The sequence below is a fragment of the Melitaea cinxia genome, chromosome 20, assembly GCF_905220565.1.
Source record: "Melitaea cinxia chromosome 20, ilMelCinx1.1, whole genome shotgun sequence".
Lineage (NCBI taxonomy): Eukaryota > Metazoa > Arthropoda > Insecta > Lepidoptera > Nymphalidae > Melitaea > Melitaea cinxia.
This window is the reverse complement of record NC_059413.1, coordinates 3,653,042-3,666,412: the sequence shown is the minus strand read 5'-3', so window position 1 is coordinate 3,666,412 and position 13,371 is coordinate 3,653,042. Positions and strand designations below refer to the sequence as shown.

The 13,371-nt window shown below is 32.4% G+C and overlaps 1 protein-coding gene across 1 annotated transcript; it reads right to left on the bottom strand.

Annotated features, from left to right (window-relative positions):
• Positions 1–1,108: 1,108 nt before the first annotated feature.
• LOC123663546 (pupal cuticle protein-like) lies at positions 1,109–7,280 on the bottom strand. Its single transcript, XM_045598221.1, has 3 exons — positions 7,149–7,280; positions 1,910–2,156; positions 1,109–1,692 (listed from the first exon to the last, which is right to left on the bottom strand). The coding sequence occupies exons 1-3, from the start codon at positions 7,158–7,160 to the stop codon at positions 1,271–1,273; spliced, it is 681 nt and encodes a 226-aa protein (XP_045454177.1). The 5' UTR covers positions 7,161–7,280; the 3' UTR covers positions 1,109–1,270.
• Positions 7,281–13,371: the final 6,091 nt, after the last annotated feature.

Sequence of the window (13,371 nt, the reverse complement as noted above, 5' to 3'; positions counted from 1 at the left end):
AAATTGTGTGGCGCCATAATTTACAAATAGCAGACCTAATAATAATGATTGTGCAATTAACATAATAAATAACTAATAGCGGTTATTATAATATGATAATAATTATAATTTATGTTGTTTAGATTGATCAAGATAAAATTAACCAGCGACCAGCCTCGGCTTCGGACGGGTTCAATGCTGATACTAAATATAACATATTAAATAAATATTTGCAATGTAAGCGCGAAAAAAAATCAAGTATTATACATACAAACCTTTCTTTGGAATCATTCTATTTACTAAAGAAAACCGCATCAAAATCCGTTCCGTAGTTTTCAAGATCTAAGCATACAGACAGCGGGAAGCGACGATATTATTTAGTGTTTCTTATTTGTAACGTTAAGTAGTTCTGCTCGGTTGATGAATGATTCTAACACAAAAGATCACTAAGGACGCAATTACCAAAAATTTCAACGCAGAAAAATTATTATTTTAATTTCAGTCTTTTCCAGGTTCGTAAAATTTTCGAGAAAAAGACTTTTCTATTTCTACAAAATCCTTATCAAATAAATTATTCCTCTCTTGTGATCTTCCAACAATTTGGACAGATCTCAAGTTATGCACAAACAACACTTCACTTTTACTTTTTGAATATCTAAATAAAAGAGTAAAAATTAAAATTTCGCGTATATATAAGATACTCGTAAAAATAATAATCTCAATGATTCATTTTATTGCATTTTACTATTTAAATTATTTTAATTATAATTTAGGTAAGCAAATATTTGAAATAAATTTTAAAGTAAAATATGTAATTAAATTTCATATAAATTAAGAAATAAAACTTACAAAGGTGGTTTTATTGCTAATAGCTATGTGAGAGTACTTAGATTACTATCTTTGACAATTGAAATTATAGCAAGATATTTAAATAAATTGAGAAAATATGGAAATATTATGCATTTTTATTCTATTAACTATGTTTTTTTTTTTCTTATTCCACTTACTGAAAGTAAATAAGATTTATGTTTTATATTATTTTTTATGAAGAAGTTGTAATTACCATCATCTATTTATAATAAAGCAGATGATATAAATATTCATTACTAATAAATGAAACAAATTTATGTAACATTATACGATTTTTATTATTTTAAGTTTAAATTCGCTCTAGCATCGCTATACACAGGTCATTCAACTTTATACAGTTAACACATTTTTTTTGGTTTTTCGTCAGGATTTTGTATAAAAATATCATTAGGCAGTGAGTGGGCCGATTGAGAGGTAGAATTTAGTTCCAGCCGTGGGCTCCGTGGCTGCCGTAGGAACCCTCCCAGTGATCTTCGGGGGCGGAGGCGGCGGCGTGGGCGGCGGCGGCGTACTGGTGTAAGTGAGCAGCGCGTGCGTGTTGGACCTCAGGGGTGTCTACTACGTATTGGCCGTCGTGGGTCAGTTGGATGTGGGCCTGAGGGCCGGTCCACTTTCCGTAACCACCAGCGTAGCCTGCACCGTGACCGGCTCCGTATCCGGCTCCGTAACCAGCGCCCAATCCAGCACCCAATCCAGCGTAAGAACCGGCGTAGCCACCGTGAGCGGTCTTAGCGGCTTCAGCGGAGAGAGCAGCGATGTGGGCGGCCTTCAGGTGAGCGACCTCGGGGGTGTCAATCACGCGACCGTCGTGGGCGAGGGGAGCGGGGCCGTATTTGTGGAGACCTGCAAACATCAACAATTATTTACTGAATCTAATTACTGAAAATCCCTTATTTTTAATGGAAATAAACTAAAACGTGTGGAAGTTTAATGTAGCTATTATAAGAGACTTTAAAAATCATCAGACTTTATGATCATTTGGTGTAATTAACTTTAAAAATGGTTAAGACTATTGCTAACAAAATAGTCGTTAACTAATTCTGATTATCAATGTACTGACCAGCACCAGGGGCTCCGTAGTGGGCGCCGGCGCCGTAAGCGGGTCCAGAGATGTAAGCGTGACCAGCTGGGGCCCAAGCACCGTGAGCGGAGGAGGCTTGAGCGTGTGCGGCCAGGTGGGCGGCCTTGGCGTGTGCTACTTCAGGTGTGTCGAGCACATATTTGCCATCGTGGCTGAGTTGAATATGGGCTGGGGCGCCTGCGTAGTAAGATGCTTGCGCGAGGCAAAGGGTAGCGGCAAGAATAATCTGTGAACAATACAAAATTATCTTTAACATACATTAAATTTAAAAAAAATCTTAAGCTAATATGGTATATATTACACCTTCCAACATAATTAATTATTTTTACGTCATTCGTATAGTGATATTTAACTTGTGAAAAATAATTGTAAATATATATTGATTTGTAAGATGTAATAAATCTTTTTATCGGATACCGTGGACTATTATGGACATACATCAATTACTTGTAATCGATCGTTACTGCTATATTTGTTAAAAATAGTATCGAACGAACATAACTTAAATTCTGATATACTGATCTATTTTTTGTGTTACTACAACATGTGTTATCCATACTAATATTACAGTGAAGTAACTTTTGTGACTTTGTGTATAGTTTTATAGGGGTCTATCTTAAGAAACACTGAATCGATTTTCAAAATTTCTTAACCATTAGAAATCTACATTATTTCTGAATGTCATTCTTACCATTTTCATTTTAGTATTGCTAATTTTTGTTTGCCAAAAAAAAAGTACATTTCTAAAACAAGTCGGGATTTTCAACTGCAGGATCGAAATAGTTGTTTGCATTACAATCCATGGCAATACAAGCTTATCTCCTTAAATAAATGAATCAAAAAGACTATTACGTCACACGATTCTATGTTACCAGTTCATTCACATAGTTACAAAGATTCTGATGTAAATATTTAATTGTACACTTTGTTTAGTGATAATCACGTTTCGACATTAAACTAGAGCATAGTATGTGAATAAGTAAGCATAGTAAACTGTTATTTAATTACAAAATCATAAACTATGAGAAACTATGTCAAAATGTAAATTGTTATAAAATTCTTCTTATTTCGCTAATACTAAGAGCAAGACATACTTCTTTTAAAATCGTTTTATTACATTAATAGCATATTCAAACTATAAATTTAATTTTAATTATTTGTAAGAATAAAAGTTCTTTCTTATTATATTTTTTTTAAAAGATATTACAAACTATTTTTCTATAATTTTATGCAAGCTACGAAGCGTTTATCGTTTTACGTAAGAAAAATTAAAATGACATTAAGTCGTAAATTAGAATAATTGATTTAAATAGTTACTAAATGCTGCTAAATAGAAAACCTAATCGGCTAGGGCGTGGCGCAGTCGAACGCAACACTGCCTAGATAAACGTAACAGGGAAGTTAGCCGTTAAATTAGGACAATTACCGATTATAATCAACACGTAACTTTAACTTCGAAACGAAGTAGAAAGGAGTAAACATCGAAAGGATTTTAAAACTTACGTATAGATTTTTGTTTTAATAATTTAATATAATTATGTACATTATAAAAATTATTCCCTATTTTCCTTGTTCTCACGATAACTTGAGAACTTTATCAGTATCGTTCATCATTTCTTTTTAAGTTTATTAATTTTATTTAGAAGATTCTTACGGGTTGAAAAAATATGGAAAGTGTGTAGAAAAAAAAACATATAAGCAAACGTTAACTATTTAGACTTGGACAAAATTCGAATAAAATAAATATAAAGTTTAATAGAAAATAAATATTTCAAACTACTTAAGTTTAACCAAGATATTTAACAGTTTATTTATTGACCAGATACAACTATCGATAACATAGACCAGATCATTAACAATACAATCAGCAAAGGTTATATTAACTTGTATTACACCGCGGCTTATTAATATTGAAAACTTTATCTTGTTGCAAAATTGACCGCACGCATTTATTGAAACCTTGAGTATAACACCAAAACCGCAGGGACAGCTCTCTAGATCAAGTTAAATCAATACATGAGTTCTTAATGGTTCCAATAATTTATAACGTACTTTTGCCATTCTACATCTCAAATTGAATACACCTTTTTTTTGTAGTTAAAGCTAGCTTTTTACTTTGAATGGAAATTTGATTACAAAAAATCTTTCATTCAGATTTTCAGATATAGCTATATAATAATAGTATTGCAAATGGATATTTAATGTTAGGATTCAAGAACTTCAATATAAGAATAGAAGCTAAAGAAACAGTATTATGATTGCAAATCTACAGCGAATTGGTAATAGCCAGGAAAGAACGAATATGCTCCAGCGATAATATTTTGTAACTAGATTAACGCAATATTTCGAACTATATTTTTACTTCATACAATATATTTTACAACTTTAACGTTACTGGATTAAGTAAATATTTATCTTATGATATAATACTTATGTATTATTCTTATAATTGGTTCAGTTTTATATGTAATTTACTTATTACTCGGCATCGCATACACCTTAAGTATATAGTGACTAAATACATGAAACAACAGCATAATTATACCATAATCATACTAGCATTGATTATTAATTTTTGTAATTCTTTTCAAAAGACCATATTTATTAAAAATTGATTCGAGAAGATTGTAAGTGAGCACTGACTACATTTAAATGCCTGTCCATCTATTTAAATGTTGATGTCCACGACCTTGGCATTACAAGCCTGATCTAATTCCCATTGGTATCGCTAAACGGCACATAGCTCGGAAAAGATCTCATGACATTTGAAAATCTTGTGAAGGAGCGTGGAACCAACTTTGCGTATTGTTGGATATCTTAAGTCCACTCAATTTTTAATATATGTTGAAATACGAAAAAATTTACAGGTTATAAAATTACATGACCAAAAAAATACTTTTTGTATAATAATTCAAATAAATGGATAAAGAACGTCTTTTGACATTGCGTTTTTTTAGAAAAATACCTCTATCACTCTTAAAATGGACGCGTAACCTACATTAAAGGTATGATACAAATAGTTATGAATTTCGCAATAAAAGTAGAGTATCGTGTCTGGAAAACAATTACATCGTTCTATAGGCAAGACAAAGCAAGTGTATAATTTGAGGCGTGGACCTCATATTGACTGGCTTTTGCATTCTGTTGCAAAAGCATTATTTTGCAAGAGTTCGGAATTATCATTCAGCGAACTGGTGCACAACAAGCCTGTTGCACTGCATTGCTCAAGAAAGGAAGCGGTGGGCGTGAGGAAGTGCTATGGTATCGAAGGTCATAAGTAAAATTTCTTATAGAAATCGTCATTGGCCCGCGTCACGCTCAAGCGGTGCTTGTGTGTTAGGCCAATTTGCGGTCAACGTTGCATGATCGATATGATTGACTAGAAAGCCGACAATTCTGGTGCTTTACACACTTACATTACTCACTCGCTCTATCTTTGCATGAAATCTAATTTCATATACACGAAATCTGTACCATAGATAATCGTATAAAGTGTTGTCTTTGATGTGTCTTTGGACTAATGAGTAATATAATTTTTAAGCAAAAGTTATTGTATCGATCAAGAAAACAGTTTAGACTGTATTTCTAGATTTCCACCGGAACGGTCATCTATAATAATAATAATTAGGCAACATCTAGTTCAGCTATTTTCTTTTACAAACACACATTCCATTTTTATTGACACATTTAATTCTTGTTACATATTGCAATGTGTGATAGATTGTAAACTATTTTCTGCCCACGGATCGCGACACTTTTAAAGTGAAGAGATGAACGGACGCGCCCGCCCATTATGTAATGCACGTTTCAGCGTAACGTATTTTCTTTAACCTCTACCACATCAATATCTATATATAATTTTCTTTTTATTATTTACAAACTACATATATTTTCCAATTACTGTTACGCGTTTTTTCCATAAGTTTAACAATCAAAACTACATTTATTTAATATATCTTACAGCTGACGACAATAAAACATTAGCATTAATTAATATAATCTACTAACTTTCCAAAATTTTGATACTAATCATTATATAAGAATGCAATAACAAAACAATGACTAAGGGCGAATTGAATTCCGTTAGCTTTGAGACGTAGGCGACAATAGCAGGATGTAGGAATAAATTGATTAAGTCTTCAATAGTTTGTACTTTCTCAAATTCGACCTTGACTATTTACTTGTAAATCTATAGGTAAGAATAAAAATAATTCGTTGAAATTGAAAACGCGCCTAAAGTTTGAACGACACTAAAGTCAGGACAAGCTTTGTATTAAAGGAAATTAATATCAATTGTTATATTGACGAAAAAGACTACAGCGGAACGGTTCGGATTAGCTAGATATATAAATAATTTAAACGTTTTATAAATTTGATGAACTTTAAATATAATATTATGTGCTTGATTTTTAACTTAAAACTATTATTTATAACAATAAGAATATTCATACATTTTAAACGAGGTTAACGTATTTAATATTTCAAAGCAAAATTCAAAAAGCGTAAAATATGGGAAAGTAAGTCGATGTGATAAAAAACGTATAAAATTTAAATATGACGAAAATAATTACTTAAATACAATTATTGTCTAACTTAATTCAAGACTAGCTTTCCCCCTTGGCTACACCCGTGTTGATTACACTATTTTGACTATTACTTTTTCTCTCCTTAAAATAGAGGTTGTCTTTCAGTTGTAACATAGCGTTGTTCTGATAAAAGGATTTACAATATAGGTTCAGTACTTTGTAAGATTATCAAATTCACCATTACAGACAAACCAAAAATCAAATTCACCCTTTTTATTACATTTTTTTAAATAACGATACCTATAGCAATAGACTAGTACAAATATAAATTTAATTGGTGTACTTGGAGCTTCGAACTGTATCGACTTACAAAGCAGTTGTTTATAAATCAATAAGTATGAAACAAATTATACAATTACAGCTCTGAATAAATTAAGCCGTTGATAGATATTTATCAGTAGGAAATATCAATTTTCCCATTAAATTTATCATTAAACCGATCTAGAGAGATTTATATTCGTCGACTTTAATCGGAGTTTTATTAGTATCGCGTATCTAAGCCATATATTATATACCTTATTAAAATTGTTTTAAATTTAACTATTAGAGTATACAATATTATATTCTCTAAGAGTTAATATAGATACAAAATCTACGGTAAAATTATTGAAAAAAAAAATCACAAAACTTACCATAGACTGCATGATTATGGGTTTATAATTTGATTTTGGAGATCTCAAACGAACTGACTAAGCGCTGCTGATTTCAGTACTCGCCTAGTGATTTTCGCCTAAGCGTGTGTTCACCACTACCTTTGAAGTCGGAATGCTGTTGCTCTCGGCCAACTCCCTTATATATGTGCCACCCCGCTAGGCGGTATGTAATTGGAAACAATTAAGTGCAATGCCGTAATTTTAATTGTGATGAGCGAATGTCGTTTTTTTTTTTGGTGATTAAGGGTGTTTTTAGGGTTGTGTAAACTACTTTTGGTAAAAAACGTAAAGAAATTTGTATATTGTCAACGTTTTATGTATTGTGTAAATAATGTTGTTACTTTTTTTGTAACTAGAGACAACATTTTATTCACATTATGTAATGATTTTTACTATAACATGCGCATTTTTTTCTTTTTTTACTTCGCCGATATAACTAATTACATCTATCATAGCTTATATAAAATATTATATAAATATTATAATTTAGTAAAAATTCAAACATTCAGCAAAATATTTCAGCGGAGCTATAAATATTTCCTTAATAGATTCCTTTGGTAAAAGGACCTAGAGCGGGCGGGTGCAGAACAAAGAACACGTTGATGTCTTTTGTACGGAATCCGCTTCGATACAATTGTGCGCTTATAATACACCTGTTACACCTGTTGTGTTAAAAAAAGTTTGAAGGCTTATTTTTAATTTAATCATCACTTCTATTTTTCACTTATATGTACTAGTATATAAATATATAAAACTAGTTGTTCCGCGCCGTATCACACGTGGTTAAGGAAAAAAAATCGCCTATTTTTTCCGATTATTCGAAAATAGGCTATCCAAGACAAAAATTATTTTTCAGTTCGACTTCAATTCGATCCAGTAGTTTCAAACCAACATTTTAGCTTTATAATATTATATTCTATACTATATAAAATAATAAATAAAGACATTACATTCGATGATCCCGACTAGGATCTACTGTCAGGAGTCCGGAAATAAATTACACAAACACACGATTCAAAAGCATAAACACTCAAACTAAAAAACCATATCTATGTTTATAAATATTTACTGACCAGGACCGAATCCGCGACCGCCAGTACAAAGTGACCGCTGTGCCGAAGCAATGACAATATATAGATTAAATTATATGATATAGTATGACATGAATATATTAACAATATATTTTATACAAGTATACATAATTAAAATGATATAAGGTTCTTATTAATTTCAGTAGAGATGATATCAGGAACATGTTCATAGAAAACTACGTGTTGTACTTGAGAAACGTAACATTTAAAATATTAAATCTCAAATTACCATAATTAACCAAAGAAAGTGAAATATTTAAATGTGAATATTATCTATAAATGCTATGAGGAGTGTTTTATCAATGGCATTTTATGGACCTCCCGATATCCCAGTCTCTGTATAGGAAAAGCCATATTTGTGTTTTTCTCAAACAAAAAAGTTACTTCAATTTACTTAGAAGAATAGTACAATACACATTATTAAGGAAAATCCACACGACAAGGATCAGCTTTCGGATAACAAGAGAATCATTAAAATCGGAACGCCCAGCAAAAATGTTATAAGGTTAATACACATTAAAATACAGTTTTGTATTGAGAAGCTCATTCTTTTTTCCAAGTCCCTAAAAATATAACTAAGATAGGGACAGCAGGAAATATCTTACTCAAAATCTAGGGCAGCCTGACTGGGGAAGTACCTCGACCTTACAGATGAATCACAGAAGATCACGGCTACATAAATATACAGTTTTAAAACAGTGTTGTGGTCCTATAGAGAGTAAGGTAAACAGATCTCCTAGAGGGGATAGAGGTGAGTAGGGTCTTCAACGTGCTTGCTATGCTTCTGGTTTAATAAGGTGGACAATACGCTTGTTTCCCGACGTAGTTGTAAAAAATCTAAATGATAAAAAGTACGTACGCGAACCACTTCAGAACGGCTGCATCAAATCATATTATTCATTTATTCCAGTTCGTCGTGACAGGACAAGAATTGTATTTTTTTTTTAATTTCTATAAAAGAAATTTAAAAATAAAAAACATATTCACTGAAAAAAATTGGTTATCTGTAAAGTTGGTTTACGGGCGATAGTTTAACGTGACAACGTCATAACAATACATCTCCTCGGACGCACAGGCCAATCGAGTGGAAGAGAGATAGATGCGACGCAAGCGTACAATGAGCGTAACGTGACAATGAGTCATCCTTTTTCGTACATGCAGCCGGTGTTCGTCGATTTATTAGACGTTGTCACGTCAAAAACATGTCAGAATGGTTCGTGTTGTCAGCTGCTATTAGATATATATTGTTGCTTGTATTCATTATCTGTAAACACAGTCATATTTTAAGATACGAATCATTTATTACACTCGAACACTGTACTGACAACAAATGAGTATTGATCGATTAAAATATAATATTATTCAAGTTCTTAATATATAATAATAGACTTGAAAAGTTAATAACGACATATAAAATAAATTACGTTTACTTTACAAACTGACGTGAACATTATTGTTTGCGGGCGAACGAAAATAGACCGACTTTCATCAAATTTTCATCGACAAGTGTTACAACGTATATAAATGACTTAATATTTAATTAAATCCCGCCCTGTAAATATTGAATGATTATTGATGCTTGTGTTCAGTCCTTTTTATAAACTTTTATGTAAATATATCAAATGTAATTAAATTGTAAATACTCATTAGGTGTGTGTAAATGTATATTTGTAAACATTTTTGAATATCATATCAAAAATTGACCGCTCCAGCGGGGATCGAACCCGCGTCTCCGACTGACCGTGTCGGCGCTCTAGCCAATTAAGCTATGGAACGATGTACCCGCTAGATCGAAATGTATAATAATAATAATAATGTAAATAATATATATATATATATATTTGTTATTGTCCTAGCATAACATAGTTGTATAATGTAATATGCCTTACTAACTTTAATTTTGTATTGTTCTAGGTGAAGAGACATTTTATTTCATACTAACTACTACTATTTCCTATATACTTTTTAAAGAAATCAACGAAGGTTGTAACCTCGACCGCACCGATCAATCACCTTCGTGTATTCTCTATTCTACGTGACATTGACAAAATCATCTGTGCTCATTTGGCACTATTGAAAGTCATTTTAACCTGAAGAAGAAGAAGAACTGTTTTATATAATTATATCAAAAAATTTCTCATAAGGTATCCATCAACAAGACCACATGACAAGCACTAGCTTTTAATTAAAAAAGATTTATCATAAACAGTATATAGGTAAAAAGTTGTCAGGTTACACGTATACGAAATACACTCCAATTAAGAACTCCAATTACTATGCCCCTGGGCATAGCGTTGAGGATTAAGCTCCTTCTCGTACATGTGATAGATGATTAACTGTGGTAAGGTACAACAGGAAATTTCCTGCTCAAAATATAGAGCACCACAACTGGGATAGTACCTCTACCGTACAGAAGATCACAGCTAAATAATATTTTTTCAAGCAGTGATGTGTTCTTGTTATATTTTATTTTTCGAAAGAGTAACCGCGAGTTTCTTTCCGATTCTTCTCTGCAGAATCAACATTCCGAATCGGTGGTAGCTTTACTTCTACAAATACAATAATTTATTTTTAGAGTTTTAATTTGTAAAATGACGATTCGAAGCGCTCTTGCAGCTATAAAGCTGTTTTGATTTTGATTTTGTTGGTAATTAAGGTGACCAGAGCTCCCGCGAGGAATTGGGGGTAGAGTCGGCTACGCGCTTGCGATGCTTCTGGTGTTACGTACGTCAATAAGCTACGATAATCGCTTACCATCAGGTGAGCCGTACGCTTGTTTGCCGACCTTGTTGTATAAAAAAAAAACATGACCAAAGGCAGCCTATATGTAGCAGTTGTATGTTACAGTGATACAGGCTGAATCAATTAATTTATTTTATTAATTTTCCTAACATAAGCTGTAATGAAGCTGTAAATAGATTGGTGTTTATTTTTTGGTCTAAATACTTTATTTCAAACGTTTTTGTTGTTCTAGATTAAGCGTTCAACAAAAAAATATCTAATCTTTCCAAGGTTTTCAACATCCTCCATTAAACATTAATTTTAATGAATAATCATTAAAAGATAAGCAGTTTTGAATAAATAAATAAAAAAAAACTTATTATATTTTGAACTAGGGATTAGCAGCTCGGTGAGTACATCGATAAGTGTTATTTTGTAACCGACTTCCAAAAAAGTAAGAGGTTCTCAATTCGGTTGTATTTTTTATGTATGTTACATTAGAAATTTTGACTGGCTAGACCAGACCGATTTCTATGATATTTTTTTTTAATCGAAAGGTGGTGCGTGTCATGTGGTCCCATTTAAATTTAACTAAGATCTGACAAGTACTTTTAGAGTTATATCTAATAACTAGATCCGACCGATAGAGAAACCGTGTAGGACACACGGTTTCAGACAGGTTATTTTAAGAAAAAAGAGATACTAAAATCTTGTATAGCCTATAGTCTTCCTCGATAAATGGACTATCTAACATTGAAAGAATTTTTCAAATCGGACCAGTAATTTCTGAGATTAGCGTGTTCTAACAAACAAACAGACAAACTCTTCAGCTCTATAATATTGGTATAGATGCGTATTTACTTGACTATTTTTTTTCGTCGACCTACGTTGTTTTATAATACAATAAATATTCAATGTACAGTTTTGACTTTCCTAGCATTTTATTATCTAATCTAATATATAAAATTCTCGTATCATGGTGTTAAACATTGAACTCCTCCGAAACGGCTCGACCGATTTTAATAAAATTTTGTCAGCATATCGGGTAGGTCTGAGAATCGGCCAACATCTATTTTTCATACCCCTAAGTTATAAAGGGGGGTGGGAATTAAGCGGGTTAATAACATATACGGCAAAGAAACGTTTGCGGGTTCAGCTAGTATGTATAGATTTTTCATTTAATTTTTTTATATACTTGTGACCTGGTACAGTCCTTTTTTTACGTGGGGAAAATCCATCATGGATACCCTCCAGCGCGGGGAGCCAGAGGGTTATGTCAGACTCCTACTGACTAAAAAAACACCACGTGTGAGCAGTCCTCCGCCTGGGTGGGCCGAGATGGGGTCGCGCTAGCATTCGCCACCTGACCTGATACAATCCTGACCCAACTTTGCTGACTGATACTTTGGGCTAAGTTAATAAAAGCGTTAAGGAAAGCAATTTATACCCTATAATGTATAATGTTAATTTATGTTAATATTTAATTTGTCGTTTAGACTATGTACGAGTGACAACCACATTCTTATGTATGCAACTATAACATCACCAATTAAATCATTACTAAAATTGCGTGAAACCGCCGAATCGCTATGTATTCAGATTACCTATCTGAATCTACATCTACATGCTTTATTTTTACCACTACGGTATCAAACAAACGTACGGTATGCCTGTATAGTAAGTGCACCTGAAATACCAGGAACATGGCAAGCGCGTTGCCGACCCTAACTCCAGCCCAACACACGTACAACATCCACAATGCACAGTCTATCACGGCGCTATGACGTCTTAGCGTACTATTTTCCTACCTTTGTTTGTTACCACTTGTTGTTACCACGGTAACATTTTAACGACTTCAAAATTTAACAGCAATAAAAGTAAAAGAAGAGCTTAAAACAATACTATATAATAAATTAAAATATTTTGTGATGGTATTTCTTTTAATTACAAATGTGACAAATAAGTGTACGATCTGCCTGATGCTAGGCTAAAACGGTCTCCCCAGAAGTTCTGACTACCTTACTCGTAAGAACTTGGTGAACTTGGTTCTTTGGTGAGCCATTTTCTGTTTTAGAAGGATATTTCTTATTGTATCCTACGTCGATAAAGTATATAATAATAATATTTATTCAATAATTAATAATAATTTTGAAAGTAAAGTATAGATACCGTTTAAACAGAACGACTATCAAGGAATTAATTAAATGCTAACAGTAATTATACTGTTAGTTAGAACTTTGAGTATTATGTGTTTTGATAATTTCATTTCTCTATCACCGACACGTCGGGCTTTTTTAAAATTTAACAAACCGCGATAAAATTCGATAAAGTTATTTCATTATAATAAGGTAAACTTGCGTACACTTTCATCATCATCATCATCATTCCAG

What these genes read in the sequence shown, in the direction of transcription:
- LOC123663546 (XM_045598221.1), bottom strand. An exon ending in CTACGGAGCCCCTGGTGCTG is followed by an intron (nt 1,693 to 1,909) that starts GTCAGTACATTG and finishes TGATGTTTGCAG; the next exon opens with GTCTCCACAAATACGGCCCC.